General features: G+C 39.3%; 2 protein-coding genes across 4 annotated transcripts; one reads left to right on the top strand and one right to left on the bottom strand.

The window, feature by feature from the left end:
- Positions 1 to 378: 378 nt before the first annotated feature.
- On the bottom strand, positions 379 to 1,356 carry LOC121807363 (stellacyanin-like). The gene is made up of 2 exons (XM_042207580.1): positions 1,094 to 1,356; positions 379 to 1,008 (listed from the first exon to the last, which is right to left on the bottom strand). Exons 1-2 carry the CDS (start codon positions 1,275 to 1,277, stop codon positions 560 to 562), a joined length of 633 nt encoding a protein of 210 aa, XP_042063514.1. The 5' UTR covers positions 1,278 to 1,356; the 3' UTR covers positions 379 to 559.
- Positions 1,357 to 6,648: 5,292 nt separating this feature from the next.
- On the top strand, positions 6,649 to 17,367 carry LOC121808249 (trafficking protein particle complex II-specific subunit 130 homolog). Of its 3 annotated transcripts, XM_042208646.1 has the most exons (22): positions 6,650 to 6,909; positions 7,176 to 7,247; positions 7,392 to 7,621; positions 7,771 to 7,952; positions 8,190 to 8,373; positions 9,398 to 9,488; positions 9,759 to 9,919; positions 10,190 to 10,279; positions 10,362 to 10,523; positions 10,809 to 10,870; positions 11,123 to 11,213; positions 11,622 to 11,785; positions 12,596 to 12,800; positions 13,492 to 14,037; positions 14,136 to 14,348; positions 14,507 to 14,888; positions 14,979 to 15,072; positions 15,168 to 15,252; positions 15,728 to 15,917; positions 16,165 to 16,460; positions 16,762 to 16,852; positions 16,931 to 17,367. In XM_042208646.1, the coding sequence occupies exons 4-22, from the start codon at positions 7,894 to 7,896 to the stop codon at positions 17,107 to 17,109; spliced, it is 3,345 nt and encodes a 1,114-aa protein (XP_042064580.1). In that variant the 5' UTR covers positions 6,650 to 6,909; positions 7,176 to 7,247; positions 7,392 to 7,621; positions 7,771 to 7,893; the 3' UTR covers positions 17,110 to 17,367. The 3 variants fall into 3 exon arrangements, with proteins under 3 accessions (XP_042064578.1, XP_042064580.1, XP_042064579.1); XM_042208644.1 differs by lacking the exon at positions 7,176 to 7,247 and having other exon boundaries at positions 6,649 to 6,909; XM_042208645.1 differs by lacking the exon at positions 7,176 to 7,247 and having other exon boundaries at positions 12,602 to 12,800.
- Positions 17,368 to 22,150: the final 4,783 nt, after the last annotated feature.

The raw sequence follows: 22,150 nt of genomic DNA, 5'->3' as shown, positions 1-22,150 counted from the left end.
GATTATTTTTGGCGGACGAACCAAAATGAAAGCAATAAGACTTTGAAAAAAGATTATTTTTGGTGGCCGGAAGAGTATGACTCTAGCATGTGACAGAACATTAGAGATTATTTCCGATGAACTATGGAATTAACAAAAATTGATTTATGAATTCATGATAATACTAAGTACATAGTAAAATTTTACTGTAACACCACAAATGAACCAATGTGGTTGTTATTTATTAGTAATTTGTTTCATATGTTTGTTCGTGTCAGATTCTCGTCTTTTATATGATCTTCTCCTAATAGTAGCATATTAACACACCTGCAAAACAAACATTCATGACTATTACATTAAAATGGACTACAAATATCAAATGACTCAAATTCTCATACATACATAAACGATTTTATTTATCTCACAACAAAAAATAATACAAAATGCGCCAAGATTGGAACATAACCAATGAAGATAAATTCACTCCAATACACAATAAACAAGGGAGTATAAAAATGCACTACTATATATCCAAGCAACACTAGAGCAAGAAAAATCAGGAAAACGAAGATAAAAATGTTTAGAAAATGAAGGCTAAGGCAGCAGAAGCTATAACAAAGAAGAAGCTGGTAGTTAGAGAAACAGAGGCAGAATTAGGAGGTGGTGGTGGTGGAATACGTCCAGACTGTCCAGTTGGCGGTGGCGCTCCCCCTGGCCTTGGGGTTTCAGCGTCGGGCGTTGGCGCACATGCATCCGGCTGGGGAGTGGTGGGTGTGGCGGGGGGAGGGGTAGTCACGGGCGGAGTGGGACCACCGGTGGATGATGAGACTACTGTGATGTTTAGTTTCTGTCCCGCTTCGCAGTGTCTGCCTATGCTGCAGATGTAGTAGCGCTCTCCGGCCATGTCAAGGGTGATATTGGCCGGTCCGGTGGTGATGATGTTGCCAATGGCATTGTCGTCGCTGCAATCATCGTACGAGGCTTTGGGCACTTGGACTACGTCGTGCTCGTTAGTCATAAAGTTGAACACTGTTGGCAAGTAAAACACAATCAGTATATATCTCCATAAAAAAGAACTGAAACAACTATATAAGTCTCGTGGACGTGGACGTACCTAGGATATCACCAACCATGAATGTTTTGCCAGAAGCCCAATTGGAGTAAGAGACAGAAGCACTTGTGGGAATTCTCCATCCCATGTTGTCTCCAACTGTATGCACAGTTTGTGCTGCTGCAAAGTTAACAAAAACTAGGCCAAAAAGAGCACAATAAATCATGAAAATTGAGACTCTCTCCATTTTCAAAACTATATGATGAGATATGGTTATAGTGGTTTGCAAAATGTTTATTGAGAGAGGGGTATATATAGTGCAATATTTTGGAAATAATCATGAAGTTGCATAAGAGGGAATTGAATTGGCTCAACCCAATCAATGTCCACTCTGGCTTGTAGAATAAATTGGACGTCTACTTAGGAATATTTTGAACTTTCCACTATTGGAATATATCAACTAATTTTGTGCGTATGTGTTATGACTAAGTCCATTTTACTAATTTAGTTTAATAATATAAATGAGCTTGATATTATTAGTAGTAGTATATTTTAATTAGAGATGTGAATCGTCCGTACTCTAGTTGATATCGAGCTAATTTTGGTTTGATCCATCCGATCCGAATGATATTTTTTCAGGCTTAATTGGCTATGAAGCCTCAACTATTCTAATTCAAGTTGTGGTTAATCGACTTTCGTCATTTTGTTTTATTTAAGAGAAGTTTCTAGCTAATAAGTGACAAGAATATGCATCTAAACAAGTAAATTGAAGTAGAATTGAGTGAGTCAAAGAAGGCTCAGTTTTCATTTCTCTCATTCCCATTCGGACTAACTATATGCAAATTTGAAGATTTTTATGAACCCATTTTTATAGTACTATATTTTTTTAAAGAATAGAAAAATAATAAAATCAAAGAAAAATTGTTATACAGAAAATTTTTAAAACTCCGAGTCACTGAGTGTACGTATAACATTAATGAAAGACTTCGAGTATAAGATTATCTCTAATTTACACCAAATCTCATTTTTTGTGTTCAACACTTCTTTAATCATACTACAAATTCAAATCTATTTTTGTGTTTTTCTAAAAAACAACATTAAATTTGGATATGTACTATAGCTACTGTAAAAATTTTATGAGATATATACTTAGAAATGATATAAAGTTTAAATTATATGTAAATGATTGAATAAAATTATTTTTTAATGTACCATATACTCAAAAAAAATTATATTTGATATAAATAGTTGAAGATGGCATACATATATTTTGTCACCAAAGCAAGAATCCATCGACATGTTGAATTCCACGTATATATATTTTTCCTATATATAGTCAGGCACAATATTGCTCAACTCAAGTGAATTGTACTACACATTTTCTCTAAAGGTTATAAAGTATACTGCTAAACCAACCTCATAATTTTAAACTAATGCCAACAAAGAAATTAAAGTTTATACTCTACATTAGTTCATTGAAATACTTCAATATTTCTATTTTAGTCTATGAATCAAAATCAAACTATGGTGAATTTGTCCTTGATCCCATTTTCCATTAGCATATATTACTCCAATCCATTAGTCTCTCTATTTTACCGTATCAATTTTCATTAAAACTCATACCGTATCAATTGCAGAGCTGTGATAGATAGCGGATTACCTCGTTGGAGTGTAGATATCGACCGACAGAGCGAGGTTGTCGACCGTTTGACTTCTTCCTAGGCGGTGGAAATGAACCCCGAGAGGAAAAGCTGTAGAGAGAGGATTTCAGGAAATTTGAAAATAGGATAATGAAGTTCAGAATTCTAAAGTCCCGGGGGGGGGGGCAAATTACTTGGGCATGTCTGAAACTCTAAATTGGAGACCAAACGCAGGACATGCCCAGATAAAAAACCCTAACTTATCTTAGACCATCCACAATAGGAATAGCCCAGCAATAGCCCAGCCATAGCCTAGCCACTGCCACATCATCAGCACTCAAAATCCTCCTGTCACATCATCAAAACAAGCAAATAGCCCAGCCATAGCCTAGCCACATAATATCCACATCACTATTAACAAATATATACAAAATGAAATAATTAACAATCACACAATATACGAAATTTAATTTACGAGACATATAAGGGAAAAGTTTAATAATAATATTAAAATTTAAAAAAGTACAATAATTTAAAAAAATACATTAATTTTAAAAAAAATACAATAATAAAAAGGAGTGCCAATTCACTCCTCGTCTCCGTCGTCGCCGCCTCCGTCGCTGTCGCCACCATCGCCGCTGCCACCACCGTCGCCGCCGGTCTCCCTCCGTGCCGCCTCCAACTCGTCCTGCAGGCTCATGAGCAAGGTTTGAAGCACGCTCTTCTCCACGGGATCCGTCGCCACCCGCCATTCGGCCATCGTCTTGATCAACTGAGCGCGCGTTTGGGCGCGAGCGAAGAATTTGAGATCCTCGGTGGATTGGCCAAGGGGGGGTGCCGACTGGACCTCCTGGGAAGCCCCGGCGTTTCCCCTCGCCTCCCGCTGAGGGCGCTTGAGCCCCATCGGGAGAGGTCGGCCACCGACCGAACGCGGCGTGGGGAACTCCTGCGTCGTCTCGGGGAGGTCGTGGGAACCACCGCTGCTGCCGCTGAAATCGCCGGTGTAGTTCAGTCGTTGCTTCTTCGGCCAGCCAGAGTCGACACCTACTCGGAACTTCTCGGACTCGTTCAGCACAAGATAGCAGTTCCAGTAGGTGAAGTCCTTGTATACCCCCTTCAGTGGGAAGGCTTTCTCAGCTATTCTCCTACAGTCCTTCTCCGTTTGGCCACTGCTCATCATGCGGAGTGCGTTGGTGTACAAACCTGAAAATCGGGAGACCGCACCCCTAATTCGGTTCCAGGCCTTCCGGCAATCCTCCCCGTTGCGTGGCCTCCCCTCCGGGCAAAATCTCTTGTAGGCTGCTGCTATCTTGCCCCACATGTTGACGATCCTCTGCTCGTTCGAAACGAGAGGATCGTCGCAAACACTCACCCACGCCTTGCAGAGCACGACGTTCTCCTCGTCCGTCCACCTCCTCCGTACCTCCTCCTCACCCGGCTGCGACGACTCGCCGACCTTCTTCTTGCCCTTCTTCGCGGGGGCGCCACGCCCCCGCTCTGCCCCCCTCTTCAACGAGAGTTTCCGGAGCTCCGGGAGTATCAAACACCAAGTCATCTAAGGAGAAACTATCAAACCCCAAGGGCGTTTGGGTCGATGTGTGCGATGAACCAGTCGAAAAATCTAAACTGGGGCGATAGACATCCCCCGCCGTCGCCGGGGACCCCCCAGAAGTCCACTGTGTAGCCGGTACGACCCCCGGAGTCCTCTGTGTCGGCGGTATCCCCCCGGGCATCATCTGCATCCCGGGTGCCCATCCCGTTGGTGCCCACCCCGGTATTGCCGGATACCCCCCTGCGGACTCCCCCCGGTTGGCATCCCGGAATACATCTGCTGCCACGGGTACATGTTGTAGTACCCGGGCATCTGACCCCATCCACTTCCCACGGGGATCGACGGAGTTTGTGACCCGCTACTCCCGGAACTAGGCTCGTTGTTGAGATCCATTTCCCTTGTTGATCTTGTACAGAAATTAAGATAGAGAGAGTACTCGTTAAAACAAGTGGTGCGAATGAAAATGACGAGCAAAGCGCGTATATATAGTGTTTCGAAAAAAAAAAATTTTAAATTTCGCGCTAGGCGGTGCGCTGGGCGATCCAGGCGCTGCAATAGCGCTGAGCGGACCGCCCAGCGCCACGCGACCGCCCAGCGCTGCGCGGTTTCTCTCTCCATTCGCCCGCTGGGCGACTGCAATAGACCGCCCAGCGAACCGCCCAGCGCCGGCGCTCGGCTGGGCGGTCGGCTGGGCGGCATTGTGGATGGTCTTATAGCATCCGCAATGGCGGACGTCCAAGCGGAATTCCAACAGCCGTGCGGGAATTCCGTGGCGGACGTCCGCCATTGCGCGTCCCAGGAACGGATAAGGAATTCCGCAAAGGAATTCGCAGTTCCGCGGCGTTCCGCGTAATTCCGTGCGGACGTCCGTCATTGCGTTGACGCTCACGGAATTCCCGTTTAATGCATTAAATATTTTTTTTTCGGTTCCTATATTCGCGTCAAAATTTTAATTCCATAAATTGTTTACTTCCAGAAATTGTCTAATTTGTGAATTTGTGAATTTTTATAATTGTGGGAATTCCTTCGGGAATTCCGTAGGGAATTCTGCCCTTGTGCAGTGGGAATTCCTTATGACGTGACAGTGCAGTGTGAATTCCTTATGACGTGGCAGAAGGTGTTTTTGGGAATTCCGCGGAAAATTCTGCCAGGAATTCCGCATCACTGTGGATGCTCTAAAACCCACATATTCTGTGCATTGACATACAAAATTCGTCATCTTTACACAAAAAGTCAATCGTGATTAATAAATTATAATTAAGAATTATAATCTTATTGCAAAAAATCAATTTACAATTGAGAATCATTAAATTTTATTAAACTACCAATTAATTATTAATTCTACTTAGTGGCAGATTGAAGATTTTTTATTTTGGTGTACGATAATTAATAGAGACTTAAAGTTTCAAAATTCAACCATTCTTTTAATATCTTCTTTCTAATACACTTTTTCAATCATAATCTATATCAGTATTTTTTTATTAAAATATTTATTGTATATGAAAATGAGTGAGGTCTTGATATTACTACCTTCCATTATTTAAAATAGATCTTCTTGCTTCCACTATTTAAAATAGATCTTCTTAGTAAACTTAAATGTAATAGAAATTGAAAGCAATTTTCTATTGTTCCAAAAGATTAAGAGATATACAAAATTTAAAATCATTAGTAACTGAGAGGATAAAAATTAAATGCACGATAATTAAAATTCTTCACAAAAGAAATTGAGGAATGAAAAAAAATGAATTAATTAGAAAAAATTAACAAAATGGTTCACAAGTAAAACTGAAATATATCATACCAGAAAAAGCTAAAAATAGATATACGCCATAACTGAATAAAAGGATTTAGAATACTGATTGGAGGGATAAATACAAATTTAGAAACTAAAAAAAGGATTTAGAATCTATAAATGTCACAAAAATACGCCCTCGAACAGATTCGAACCCGCGTCTCTATTGTTGAATAGAGAGACTTCTACCACTGCCACTTAAATGGAACTATTTTAGATACACTTATACTCCTTTATTCTCACATGGATCCGCCACTGATTCGACTTATTAAATTGATGAACCATAACACTCAAACATATTGGATTCAATATTAGTGGTATACGTGTATTTTACAAATTGTAGTACTCTCTCTGTCCCTACTCCGTCTCTTTGTAGTAGTTGTATTTATTTTTTGTATTAGATTTAAGAAAATTTTTTTAAGTGAGTTAAGTAAATGAATAATAAAGTAGGAAATGAAAAATGTAGATAGATAAAGAGAAGAAAAGTAAGAGAGAGAAAGATTGTTTAAAAAAAAATAACTCAGCTAAAACCTCAAAAGAAACTACCGTGTGATGAGTGACCACAACTGTGAAAGTAAAAAGCGCTTTTGTTGGCAGAGCGAGTTCAGTTGGCGGAGTGATAAACAAAATAAAACGTGTTTTCCTCCAAAATGCAAATCCATGGATCCCAAGTTGGATGGGAGCAAGGCAGCAAGCAAATCTGCTGACCGCGATTAAATCGGCAGCTGCAAAAGAGTTTCCCCATCTCTCACCGTCCTCACCTTTCCTCTACTGACGCTCTCTCGCTCTCCGATCTCCACTCACTCATGCTCTCCGCAGATCGCTGAAGATATGGCGACCTTTTTGCCTCAGTTTCAGAGCATCAAATCATCATTCGCTCACATCGTTCTCTCCGGTAACTCCATTTTCAATTTTTCTATCTTCTCGCTGCCGCCTAGTTTGGTTGGGGTTTTGATTGTCTCTGGGGCTTAATTGTGCCTTTTTAAGAGTTAATTGCCTGCTCATTGTTAGATACTATATTGATTGCATTGATCTATGTACGTGAGTATAGCATTTTGATCCAGTTGAAGAAGAATTGCTTTTCGTATGATCATTTTAATTCGAATAGTTAAATGTTACTCATTGCGGATTTTGATTAAGTATCAGAATGAGCTATTGCAGATTGTTACCTTGAATTGTGTTGTACGTCAAATGTTTTGGATGCAGAAAGCTAATAAAAAGTCGGCATTGATTGTGAGTTTTTGTTTATACAAAGCAGTATTTGCGCATTTAATCAGTTGTGTACTTGATATGACGGAGAAAGGGAGAGATGAATTGTGAAGCCTTCTGGTATTTGTTGATATGGTAGTTTACTAGTATTGCTTTATTTTGTTTTAGTTGAGGATGTAAGTGATTTGTGGCCTACCATCAAGAAGGGCTTTGAAGAGAGGTTGCCTTTCAAAAGGGCATCTCTTAACAACAAGACCCGCAATCCTGTGCTTGTTGATGAACTACCTGCTGAATTTATACTGACAACGGATGCAAGACTACGTAGTAGGTTTCCTCAAGAGCAGTCATTGTTTTGGTTCCGGGAGCCGTATGCAACTATTGTTCTTGTTACTTGCGAGGTAAGAATTTTGGCATGAGATATGTTGAAGTTATACTTTATCACCCCACTTGCTGGGACTTCTATTCTCTGTGGGCTAACTGTTTTCATCATTTTCCTTATTCGTTTGTATGTTTTTTTTCAATGTGTAAATTTTTCCTGAACTTGTAGGATCTTGACGAGTTCAAGAACATTCTTAAACCGCGACTCAAATTAATAGTTCAAAATGATGATCGAGAATGGTTTATTGTTTATGTGTCTAAAGCACCAGCTCACAACGATCAGGCCACCAAGATGGCCAAAAAAGTATTTGCAAAACTTGAAGTTGATTTCAGCTCCAAAAAGAGGGAAAGGTTAGACTTCCACTGGAAACATGTTGTTTCTTTAGCTTTATGCTGGCGTATAGTCAAATGTTGTGAACTTCTATATTTTAACTGATAGTGGAATTACAACTGTAACATAAATGTATCTGTTTTCTCATGCGGGCTACAATTTTGTGAGTGGAAAGGATCAAGTGAATACAAATCAAAATTTCTTACAGTCATAGACATGCAATCCTAATTTGACAGTCTCTCAATTGCTTCATATAGGTGCTGCAAATTGGATATTCATGGACCTGATCCAAATTTCTGGGATGATTTGGAGGGTAAAATTATGGAATGCATCAGAAATACACTTGATAGACGTATTCTGTTTTATGAAGAAGAAATTCGAAAGCTCAGCGAACAGAGATTCATGCCTGTTTGGAACTTCTGCAATTTTTTCATTCTGAAGGTACTTTTGTTGTTACAGATTTTTTAAAGTTATTTTTGTAAATCAGTCAAAAGCCCATTCAGAAAATATAGTGTAAGGCTGTAAGCTCACTGTGTTGCTACTTAGGAACTATCTATACTTTTTTTCTTTTTCTAGAAAATATAGTTGTATATTCCTTTTCCAAAGCGCTAACAACATCAGAAACAGGCCCAGACAAACCTCTTGCCCAGGCGATTGTGGCTTTGACCAAGAACAAAGAAAATAGAATAAAAGCCCTCATTTAGTACTCGCAAGTTTAGAAAGTTACCTAAGATCTGATATCTGATTCAGGGAAATTACAGTGGAGACAAGCCTTGTGATTGCTTTTGGGATACTTCAGTTAATGATGATACTAGACATATAGTTAAACGTGAAGCTGCATAACTGAATTGCTGAATATAAACAAATGGGGTCCTGCATAAATTGCTGATTGACAATAGCTCAAAGATACATGTATTATAATCCAGTAGTATTATTTGCTTCTTAATTTTTGGGAGAGAATATTTCCATATCTCATTCCTAGAAGTAATTAGTATACATAGCACATATGAGGAGCTTTTGGTTACATATGATAGGAAAGAATGCAAAAGATTATAGCACTGTGGGTTTGGACTACTGACATCTAGTCTTAAAGTAAGAAACAGTTGATGTCTAGGTGAATGATACAGAGGGGCCTGATATTGAGTCCAGTCTTTAGTTTCTAAAAGAGTGGCATGAAGCCTTAATAGGGAATGTTGATTTTTCCAAACTAATTATTGTCCTTTTTGCAAATGGTAGGCAATTTGGCACCTCACTTACTATTTTATCCTGTTATAAAGTGCCACAAAATCCCACCAATATGTTTCTTGATTCTGCAACGACGACTATTCATAGATATTTTTGTACAGCTATATGCAAATTTCTGACACCTTTGGCCCTTTTCATATCAACTTAACTCAATCCTGTAAAGTTTGTGGGGCTTCTTGTCATATACTATTAATACTAATGATATTCCCCTTAATGACAGGAAAGTTTGGCTTTTATGTTCGAAGTTGCTCATCTCCATGAAGATGCTTTACGTGAATATGATGAGCTTGAACTCTGCTATTTGGAAACAGGTGCTTCACAAATGTCCTATCTTACTTTTTAATGTTTTTGGAATTCAAGATGATTTGAACAATAAAAAGATAGGATTGTATTTGTGTAATTGGTGCTCATCATTGTTCTTTTGCTTTTCTGAATGAAACAATTCATTTTTTAAATTAAAGATGAACTGTTGATTTATTTCATGGAAAAAGGGGCTTTGGTGGGTGGAAGGAGGGTGTTGAAACTCTGACATGCTGGTTGTTGTATTTTTAAAAATTTCATTTCTCTGTCCTGCATTCCAGTTAATATGGCAGGAAAGCAGAGGGACTTTGGAGGAATGGAGAAGGGAGATGATCAGGCTACACTGCTTGACTCTGGGAAAAAAGCATTAGCTCAGATTGTTCAAGATGACTCTTTTAGGGAGTTCGAGTTCAGGCAGTATTTATTTTCCTGTCAAGCAAAGGTATGAAAGTTGTTGTATATGTACTTAGGTTTGTTTTGCAATATGTATCTTGTATGCCATGATGCTCTGTCATAATACAGGCTTCCCTTTCCATTATTTTGTTTTCTTCTACAATATTTAAGATCAAGAATTATGTTGTTGACATCTCAGTGAATTGACTGTTCCATATGAGTTAATCATTTTGCTTTTTTCCAGAGAAATTTTTTGCTTCTTTCATTATATTTTGCTTGAACCTTCACGCATGCTCTGAAAGGGTTTCTGTGACTTCAGCTTCTCTTCAAATTAAAACGTCCATTTGAGGTTGCATCAAGAGGTTATTCATTCATAATCAGCTTCTCAGGGGCATTGGCTTTGCATGAGGTATTAGCATTAAGTTCTGATGTTTTTTTATCTTAAGAAACTATGTTGGATTTTTCACCTTTTATTTGCTGGGTTTTCTCAGAGTATGTTGCCATTTTGTATGCGTGAAGTCTGGGTGATCACAGCTTGCTTGGCGTTAATTGGTGCAACTGCTTCTAACTACGAAGATGGATTAGCAGCACCTGATGTTGAAAAGGAGTTTTACCGTGTCCAAGGGGAGTTACATACTTTATGTCATACAAAGGTCATAATACAATTTCACAAGAATAATTTTAGATACCGAAAAGTGTATAGCATCATCCTGTTTCCTTGCCAACACAAGTGCAGAGCATGTATATTTTCCTGGAGATTGGTCATAAAATGCTGATATTTGTTAGGATAGTAGGCTTTGAGATACTGTTTTAATTTGGTTTGAACATTATTACCCCTTTCCCCCACCTGTCAGGAGAGGGACATATCATATTTGTTTTCCCAGTTTCTGACCAGAGTAAAGGTAGCTCTCAGTTGACATAATTTATTTTTATGGCAGTTTATGCGGCTAGGGCATTTAGTTGGCTATGGATCAGATATTGAAAGAAGTCCTGTTAACAGGTATGCACTCAATTTTACTATAATCTTGTATTGGTTCTTTGTATTCCTCCCCAGAAATACTAGATCTAGCACTATTTAGCTCTTATTCTGTGAAAGATCTATTCTTGATATGAGCTTTTACAGAAATGATATGCTTGGTAATGTTGATAAAAGGAAAGTTTTCTGCCAGGAGAACCTTAGTCAATCTGTTGATCACCATAAAGAATTCTACATTTTCCTGCACAGTGCTATAACTCTTGTATTTCCTTGTAGTGCTTCACTCAGCATGTTGCCTTGGCCTAAGCCAGCAGTTTGGCCACCACTTCCACCTGATGCTTCATCTGAGGTGCTTGCAAAAGAAAAGGTAAGTCTGAACAATAACAATGGAATGTTGCACATCAATACATAGCGAAACTATTAAACAAAATGCTTTCAGTATATCTTTTAAATAGCTTAGTTGGAGGATTTTTAAAGAGGCGTTATCTGATACGATAATCATGTTGCTAAATGGTTGTGCTTTAATAAGGATTTATCTTATGATTTTCTTTTTGTCAACATTCAAACTACCAACCGAACAGAATTCACAATTTTCATTCCAAAATGTCTTAGCTTCATTTTTTTCCCTTTTCACTAATTGCCTTGCTTCATAGAATCATAATTGGAGATATTTCCCGCATACCCATCTTCAAGATGTGTGCATATTATTGGTACATATTTATTGATATAATCATGAAAATGCATGTAATAACTATATTCTACACTGGTTGTGCAGATGATTCTCCAAGAATCTCCACGACTTAAGCACTTCGGCATTCAGAGGAAGCCCCTTCCTTTGGAACCATCTGTTCTTTTGCGCGAGGCAAATCGTCGTAGAGCATCTCTTTCAGCTGGAAATATGTCTGACTTGTTTGACGGCCGTCCTAGGTCTGGTGATGGGTAATGAAACTTTCCAGTTTGCATAGATTCAGCTATACACATTTTGATCTGATCAAGTTACTTTAAACAATAAAATGACCTAAACAGATAAAAAAATGATTATAAACTAAGCCAGATTTCTGTTTGGTTCGGGTATCTAGTAATAGAGATTCTTCCAAGGAAAATCAAAACAGTGCTTAACACCAAAAAGTCCTGATTCAATTACAAAAAAAATGTTCTGAATATACATACACTATCTGTTTGGAAGTACTCATGATGTTGCTATTACTTAAGAATACTGGAGAAAGTTTATAGGTGAAGGATATGGAGATAATTCATGCCTAGAAAATCATGGGTAGAATAGATAGAAGCCGAAAACTTGAGTTATACACATTATAAAAAGGTTATTGATAGACCGATTTGGGAGTTGGGCGTGGGCCTTTATATAGTCTTGGGTTTTTGTTGGTTTTTTAAATGGTTTCTTTTCTCACTGGTGGGACATGTAGTCTCACTTTCACTTGTATGCAGATTAATGGAGACAACTTTGTTCATTATTTTTTAAATATGACATGGAAGAATTCATTAGTTATGGGATGTACTTCAGTAAATATAATACTATATAATAAGCGAAAGACTTTTTTTAATTGAATAAGAAAAAAACCTTTCTGAGTTCTTATTCTCTGCTTACAGTTGTCCTGCCTGGCAAACTGAACTTCTAAATAATACTAGGGGCTGTATACTGTTACTTTTAATTAGTTGTGTATGGGATATGCATGCATATAACTGCATTAAAATGGAAAATTTTCTCGATTCCTCTCAGACCTCTGTTAGTGACAGTTCAGGAACTCCATCCGCGGTGCAAAGAGTGAGCAATGTTTCCATGTCAAGGACCTTGTCTTCACCTGGAAACTTTGATGGTTCAATTGACCGGCCTATGAGACTTGCAGAGATATTTGTTGCTGCTGAGCATGCTTTAAGGAATACAATTTCTGATGCAGAGTTGTGGAAAAGTTTATCCTCTGTTGAGGAATTTGAGGTGATTGATTTTCATGTCTCTACATTCTAATGAAGTTCTCTCAAACTATTGTCAATGTCAAGTGGCAATATATAGTGTAGATGTATACCTTTAAAATCTGACCTCAATAGATTGGATTACTCTGTGTCAATGACTCAGTTGTGAACCTCATCAGGTCTGGTTACTAACCTTATGATTTGATATCTGAACAAAATTAATTAGATCTATGATTGAAACTTGAGACTTGTTGAGGGCATCTAAGATACCGTATCCTGTAGTATTCAATGAGGGAGCTTATGACAAATGAGATTTTATACCTTATTAAGCTCTTTCTAAGAATAGAGCTGTTGAATTACTTCTTAGAAACATCATAAGCTCTCTTAGCTGTTTTATCTGAATGGTTGATAGATTGTTCGCAAAAAGTCTGAACGTATGATTTTGGAGCTTACTATTGTTTTATAAAGCTTAGGAAAATGATCTCTAAATGGACTTTGGAAGTAGAAGCACTGTTATCAAGAGTGACTGGGATTGTTTGGTTGGTAACTCTTCTTAGAGCATACCCATTCTTTAATATTTTAAAATAGTACTCCGTAATAGTTAAAGTTTAATCCTTTACTGACCTATGTTAAGTTACCTCTACTGTGTTATAATTTCTCCAGAGCTATGTGTTACTATCATTTCATCAAATATCTGTTTGATTTCCATTTTCCAGAAAAAATATCTAGATCTGTCTAAGGGTGCTGCAAACAATTATCATCGTTCTTGGTGGAAGAGACATGGAGTTGTCCTTGATGGTGAAATTGCAGCTGTGCACCATAAGCACGAAAATTATGATCTTGCAGCAAATTTGTATGAGAAAGTTTGTGCTCTTTATGCGGGTGAAGGATGGGAGAACTTGCTGGCAGAAGTTCTTCCAAATTTGGCCGAGTGTCAAAAGATATTGAGTGATCAAGCTGGCTACTTATCTTCTTGTGTGAAATTGTTGTCCTTAGATAAAGGGTTGTTCTTACCCAAGGAACGACAGGCATTTCAGTCTGAAGTTGTCCGTCTTGCTCATAGTGAAATGGAGCATCCTGTGCCACTAGATGTCTCTTCCTTAATAACATTTTCCAGCAATCAGGGACCTCCTCTAGAGCTTTGTGATGGGGACCCTGGCACACTCACAGTTGCTCTATGGAGTGGGTTTCCAGATGATATTACTCTTGAATCACTTAGTGTTATGCTTACAGCTACCAATAGTAATGATGAGGGTGCTAAGGTACACTTTCCTCGTGATCATCAAACTTCCTCCATGCCATGTTTTCACACCTTCATCATTTGCATAAAAAGGGTAACCCAAGCTTCTTATGTATTCAGGCAATAAAGAGCTCTGAAGCTATTGTGCTAATGCCCGGCAGGAACAATATTACAGTTTCTTTACCCCCACAGAAACCAGGTTCCTATGTGTTGGGGGCTCTCACAGGACAGATTGGTCAATTAAGATTTAGATCACATAGTTTCTCGAAAGGTGGACCTGCAGACACTGATGATTTTATGAGTTTTGAAAAGCCAACAAGACCCGTCTTGAAGGTATTATGTGTGTAGTTTTTTTTCATGAGTTGAGCTACACATTCTGCTGAGCTGGTGATATAGAATTGTACATGTGATGATGGCACATTAATTTACATGTCATACTGTGTGTTGTGCATAGTAAGAATAGAGGTTTCTAACTTCATATATTTATCTAGGTGGCCAGACCAAGGTCTCTGGTTGATCTTGCGGCTGCTGTTTCATCCGCTTTACTGATGAATGAAACACAGTGGGTTGGGATAATTGTTAAACCAATAAATTATTCCCTTAAGGGTGCTGTACTGCACATAGACACTGGCCCTGGCTTGAGCATTGCAGAGAAGCATGAAATCGAAATTGAGAAGCATGAATTTGGGGCAAATAACACTGACCACTCGGATAATCCACCTGACAATCATTCTCCAGTATCTGCTGACGTGAAGCAATTGAGCCTAGAAGATGGCAAGATCAATTTGCCTGACTGGACAAGCAATATAACTTCAGTCTTATGGATTCCATTAAAGGCCATCAGTCATGGCTTAGCTGAGGGGACTCCTGCAGGTTGGTATCACAAAAGTTTTGATACATCGAACTTAAAAGATTTATGGTTTAATGCTTTAAGTAACTATTTCTTTTTTGTGTTCTTTTCAGGTACAGTTTCTCAGAGACAAAGTATTGTGGATGGATTGAGGACGATTGCTCTGAGACTTGATTTTGGAGTTTCTCATAACCAGACATTTGAGAAGTACCAGCCTTTTTATTTTGCTTTTACTTTAGTTTTCTTCCGAATCCTACTTTTAGTAGTAACTCAAGACTGAAATAAATAGGATTACATCACAGGACAGTAGCTGTGCATTTTACGGATCCTTTCTATGTGACTACACGCGTCGCAGACAAATGCAGTGATGGTACTTTGCTCTTGCAGGTATATATGCTGCAATTTCACTGTGCAACTTTACAATGCACCCTCTTCAAACTACCCTACACTTTTCTTTCTTTTCTTTTATTTTATTTTTTAGTGTAACAAATAGTAGTTGTTCAAGTTTTGGCATAATATTACAGCTTTACCAAGTTCTCACCTGATCATCTGATATCCTGTCCTTTTAACCCCCCACCCCCGGTTTCCCCAAACAAAATAAACAAATAAATAAAATGAAACAGATGGTGGGGAATAAGAAGCAAAAGGAAATGAAAGAAGATGAAAGAATTGTCTGAAGATAAAATCAGAGCAGAAAAGATCTACAAAATGACTAGAACCAGAAAATGTGAAAAATAATGTACATGTCGAAGTTCACATGAAGCTAGACTGTAAATCTCAATGATATATCGACCATCCCCATCAGTGTGAATTGGTCAGTGCCTTCTAATTGTTGGTTCCCTTTTCCTCCCATCTTTCTCAGGTAATTTTGCAGTCGCAGGTGAAAGCTTCGCTGACCGTCTCTGATGCTTGGCTAGATCTTCAGGATGGCTTTGCTCATACTGGGAAAGGTGATGGGAGACCGGTGTCTAAGTTCTTTCCTCTTATTGTTTCTTCTAAATCAAGAGCTGGAATTCTGTTTAGCATCTGCGTGGTAGATACACCAGCCAAAGGTAGGCCCAGCTTTCTGGTTAAGTTCTCTCATGTTCTTTCTTCGTTCTTTCATATCTGCCACTTTTAAAGCATTTTCTTACTGATAATTGAAATAGGCTCGCATATAATCCATGCATAATATCCGTAGATAAGTGTAGCTATATTTCTAGTATGAACTGGTGCATTCTCGTCTCTTCTTTTTTAATTTATTCTTTAACAGAGAAATGCGATGTGTTTCTATCTAATTAGTTAATCTTACTTTCGCAGATGGAGAGGAATTGGATCCAATCAGTGTATTAAATATCAGATATACAATATCTGGTGACAGAAATCTTGGAGCTCATAGCCCCGTAACTAAGGAACTTACTGGACCTGAAAATGAAACAGACCCTTTGACCTTTAGGAGCGCTCTTGTTTTACAAAGACCAGTACTTGACCCTTGCTTTGCAGTTGGTTTCCTTCCTCTTCCTTCAAATGGTCTCCGAGTTGGGCAACTTGTTACCATGAAGTGGAGAGTTGAAAGGTTGAAGGACTCGGGCAAGGACGTGGATTCTGATGACGTTGTACGTAATTTTAGTCTGTTCTGTATTTCAATTCTATCAGTCCAAAATGAGTATTCCCAAGTTTGGAATGATGACTAGAGCTGTCCAAGTTAGATTCGCCGTGGCTTAATGACACGGTCTCTAGGACAATTGACACAAGAATTGCGCATTATAGTAGATTATAGACCATAACGATGCAGATGGTTGGCGAAGATCATGTTCCCACTGTTTCAACATATCTATTACACAATCAGCAACCATTAACTGTGTACTATTCGCATTGCATTCATACTCGTAAATCATTATTTTTCCTGTGTGACAGGATGAAGTGTTGTATGAAGTCAATGTTAATTCAGAAAACTGGATGGTAGCTGGAAGAAAAAGAGGATACACATCACTCTCCACAAAACAAGGTAATTAACGCTGTCTGATTGTCGTTGCCATCTCCTATTAAGCTATGGACACTTAAACAATTCATGATATTCTAACAGGTTCCATAATAGTGATCTCAATATTATGCCTTCCTCTTGTTGCTGGATATGTCCGGCCACCTCAACTCGGATTGCCGGATGTTGACAAGGCAAATATAAGTTGCAACCCACCGGGGCCTCATTTGGTATGCGTCTTACCTCCGGCCTTCAGCTCGTCTTACTGTGTACCTGCAGCCTGATCTCGTGCTGCATCTGTTTTTTACTTACAGTAATTTGCTGCGGATTTTGTTCAAATGTGACATTTTTGTAGGAGTGATTTTTTCCCTTTTCCTTTTTTATTATTGTAACGATTTCACTAGTCAGGTCACGCATCATTTTCATGATTATATAGTTTGAGGATTTTCGCCATTCATGTATAATAGCGTTATGGGTATTTGACATCAACGCATGACAATGTTCTACTTAACGAAATTGATAATTTTGTTATTTGACATCAACGCATTGTCATCTATAATTTTATCTCTACAATTTGATGGATCCTCACGGAAAAGATGATACTTCCGATATCGAGGATGTTGTTCAATTATTGGCACCCGACCGTATGGTGGAAAGACGGATGCAACCGAGGGCTGTAGTTTCAATCCCTTGGTGACCTAGGTCGTACTACTGTGAGAACGTGAGAAGTTGTTGCACGCCTCGTCCGGGACTATTTTGCATAAGAGCACCTGTGGTGTCCATCTTTGTTTGGTGTTAGTTTTGCATGCCCAGATCGTTGTTTTTTGTGCATTGCAGAAGTGCACGACGGAATTGGAAGTGATGGACACTCAACATTGCATAAGTGCACGACATTGATTCGGCAGCTTGCATACAACGGTTCTCAAGACCTATTTAACAAGTGCCCTTGCTAAGTCCACAGGTCATTAGCGCGTGAAGAAATTTTATTGCAGTCATCGAGGATTTTCGTGACACTTGTTTAAGAAGCCCGACCGTCCATGACGTCTACTTCTTGATCAATTTTGCATGAGATGGTACATGGTTTCTCCGGCATGCTCGGTAGAATAGATTGCATGCATTGAGAATGGAAGAATTGTTCGTTGACATGGAGACGTGCCTACATCGGTGGATACAATGACATACATCCGAAGTTGATTCTTGAAGTAGTAGCTCACCAACGACTATGGATCTAACATGCATTCTTTGTTGTGACTGAGTTGAACAAAAATATCAACTTCTTGAACCAATCAACTTTATTTAACAAAGTAAGCGCCGATAGAATATTGGCCATAGAATTCACTACAATCGTCAAATATACAATATAGGCTACTACTTAGTGGATAAGATCGACTCACAGTAGCTGGTGTTTGTCAAATCTATTACGTGTTCGGTGGATCCAAAGAGTGCATTGTTTTCTTCGAAGTAGTTGGCAACAAGAAAGAACGTTGAATGAATTTTCGGTGTACTACAACCAGGTTGGACTGGTCCAACACATATATGGTAGTATTGAACATGCACCACCAACATCATGTATATTAGGGTATATACTAAAAGCATGGTTCAAGCCGCTTGTCTATATCCAACCTTATTCCCTAGTTTTATGAGAAGAATGAATTTTTGTAATGTTGCTTTTTTTCTCTTGAATTTATTTTTTATTGTTGGGGAAAAGGTGGTCAAATTAGTACTCAAGGTCTATCACCCTATCTCTTTATGGAATTAAATATGTACTATATAGGAATGGAACTATCTATCGTGAACGACTGTAGTATCTAGCCTAAAATATCCTAACCTGGGGAATGCGAATAACACTAGTTTTATAGTACTAGATATGACCACAATGAGATAAATCATTCTTGTTGATCATTGAATGATAAGAACATAATGAATATTTTTTTTCTTTATTCGATGTACATAATATTAAGCATACATCGCTCATTGGTTTTCTACTATTTTGACTTCTGAGAATTTTTCGTAGACAAAAAATTTTAGAGAGAGAAAAATGAAACAACATATTGGTAGAATAGAATCCAAAAACAATTTTCAAATTAAAATTAAACAAAATAATTTTCTATAAATTAAATCACAATAAACAATCACGTAATAGTTGGTCTCCCATACTATTTCGTAGAGATTTCTTGATGAACATTTTTGCTGAAAAAGCTCTTTTCACTAAGGGCATTAGAGCATCCGCAATGGCGCCCGTCCCGGCGGACGTCCGACCGGCGTGCCGGACGTCCGCCATTGTGCAAAGGTGACCCGATACGGACGTCCCAATTATTTTATATTTTTTTTCAAAAATTCTATAAATATGGCTCGTTGAATTTCATTTCATTCGCACCACTTGTATTAACGAGTATCTCTCTCTCTACGTTTCTTTTATATATCCAGAATGGCTGGTAGTGGTAGTGGTTTTGGTGCGGGCGGTAGCGGTGCCGGTGGTAGTGGTGGGGGGTATGATGACATGAGGCGAATTCATGCACGTGTGCGAGAGGCAGCGGAGAGGAGATACAGGAGGCCTTGGCGCCGGCGGTACCTCGACCCATTCATCGTCGATCTATAGACCCCGGGACCACCTCGCTGCACACCGTCGGTTGTATGAGGATTACTTCGCTCCGGAGCCACGATTTGGGGAGAACGTGTTACAGAGACGTTTTAGGATGCATCGTCCGCTCTTTCTGCGTATCGTGGACGCTTTAGAGCGTCGATACGGGTATTTCAGGGTGCGGGAGGATGCGGCTGGTAAACCCGGCCACACGCCGATTCAGAAGTGCACTGCGAGACGACTGCCCGCGAGACGACTGCCCGCGATTGCCTTAAGTATTTTTGTCAGGGCGTTAGGGAGATATTCAGGGATAGGTATCTTCGGAAGCCTACCCCCCAAGATTGTCAGGCCCTGCTGGATATGCACGGGACTCAGCACGGGTTTCCGGGGATGCTAGGCAGCATAGATTGTATGCATTGGGAGTGGAAGAACTGCCCCGCTGCCTGGAAAGGGGTGTACACTACGGGTTTCAAGGGAAAGAATCACACGATGATCCTTGAAGCGGTAGCTGACTACCGGCTATGGATTTGGCATACCTATTTTTGAGTAGTCGGGCCGAACAATGACATCAACGTCCTCTAGTTATCGCCCCTCTTCAACGACTAGTGCATGGGCGTCGGTACGACCTTCAATTTCGTCGCCAACGGCAACCAGCACAACATGGGCTATTATTTGGCTGATGAGATATACCCTATGTGGATCGTCTTTGTGAAGACGATCAGATGCCCACCAGAAGAAAGAAGGTATATTTTGCGGGTCATCAGGAGGCAGCGCTCAAGGATGTGGAGCGGGCATTTGGTGTGCTCCAGAGTCTATTGGCGGCAGTGAAGGGTCCATCACGGCTGTGGTATGCTGAGAGCATCGTCGATATCATGTACGCATGTATTATCATGCATAACATGATTGTCGAAGATGAAGGTCCAGCACTGACGGATTGAGCCAATGCTGATGCTGATGCTGCGGGTCCAAGCCACGGCGTTGCCACCGGCAATGTACGTATGGGTATACCCCATGACGAGGTCGAGCGAGTCCGTGCATTTGCCGACATGCGCCAAAAACAAGCTCATATTTGACTCCAGAGCGATAAAATTGAAAACGTATGGCAGCGAATGGGTCGTCGTGGATGAAATTTTTATTTGTTGAAATGTACTTTTTTTAGTTTTTTTTGAAATGTACCTTTCTTTTTTTTATTTAATGAAAATTTTATTCCGTAATTGTTCCGTAAATTTTAATTCCGTAAATTATTTAATTTGGTGAATTTGTGAATTTTTATTAATGTGGGAAGTCCGTCGGGATGTCCTTGGGGATGTCCGTCACTGTGCAGTGGGAAGTCCTTATGACGTGGCAGGAGGTGTTTTTGGGATGTCCGCGGGGATGTCCGCCGGGACATCCGCACCACTGTGGATGCCCTTAGCAATGGGGCGCCCTCTGCACCGCCACATCATCATTTTATCCTCCTACCCTTCCACCTGCAGTGGGGTGCCCTATAAGCCTCCCTAAAGGCCGCCCTAAGCATTTTCTTCATTTGAATATTTAAATAACTACAAAAATTGGAAAAAACCTTCATTTCATTTAAAATTAATACATTACAATACGAATTAAAAAAATACGCATTCTCAATGACGGTGGTTACGGTACCAAACTTCTTCAATCATGTCGTTCATGAGCTGAGCATGGTCTTGTTGGTTGCTGCATTTCGGCTAAGCAATCCGCCATTGCGTCAATAACGACATCGAATAAGGCTCGAGTCAAGGTTCGACTAACGCCCTCTAATGTACTCTAGTCGTTGTCGTTGTTCATTTTTGTTTGTGAGAGATGATCGAAATATTCATATAGAAAGTGAGAGATGGGAGTAATGTTCGTATGAAAAATAGAACGAGAAACGAGGTTTAAATAGATAAAAATTTGAAAAAATAAAAAACGCGTTGCATCGTCCGCGCCATCGTCTGCGTCGCCCACAGTGGGCGGACGATGGCACGGACAATGCCCTATCATCCGCGTATCATTTGCGGACGATGCATCGGGCATTGTCCGCACACCCACAGTGGCGGACGATGGCGCGCCCGAGACATCGGGTGACCTATCGTCCGCCCCATTGTGGATGCCTAATAGTAGTAAGCCAATAGCAACCAGTAAGAAGATCAATGACAACTTGATTAGAAATAAACCAATAATTTTTTTTTATGCTTTCTAATAAAGCTTTCAAGTCGACTTTCAAGGTGAAACAACTTCTATGAATCAAATGTGAAAAATGAATCTCTAGACTCGAAATTGTCATGCATTAAAGTAAGTGGGTTGACTACATCAAAACGTTGATTTGACTCTTTAGCGTGCATGTCAATTACAAAATAAAATAAATTGAACTCGATAATAGTGGAGATTCTTCTACGCCTTCCTCTTCCTAGAACTACATACTCATCTTCCATGTCAAGCATAACTATCTCATACTATTTGTTATACAAAACTAAGAAACTCCGGTCTTCAAAATCTCCCAACCTTTTTTCCTCATTACTTGCAAACGTGTTTTCATTACTTTGACGGGATTATTTTTCCTGTTAACATATTTAATTTTTATGTAAACACTAATTTTAGATTTTTAATATTTAATTTGTTGTGAATATTAAAATAGACATTTGTAAAATGACATTTTATGTAATAGTGGCTACTGGCTAGCATTACTATATTTTTATTTTCATGGTTAGAATCACTTTTGCTTTAGCAAAGTGGTTATTTAAAATTTTGTC

This window comes from Salvia splendens, chromosome 6 (assembly GCF_004379255.2).
Source record: "Salvia splendens isolate huo1 chromosome 6, SspV2, whole genome shotgun sequence".
Lineage (NCBI taxonomy): Eukaryota > Viridiplantae > Streptophyta > Magnoliopsida > Lamiales > Lamiaceae > Salvia > Salvia splendens.
This window is presented reverse-complemented; position numbering and strand designations above follow the sequence as displayed.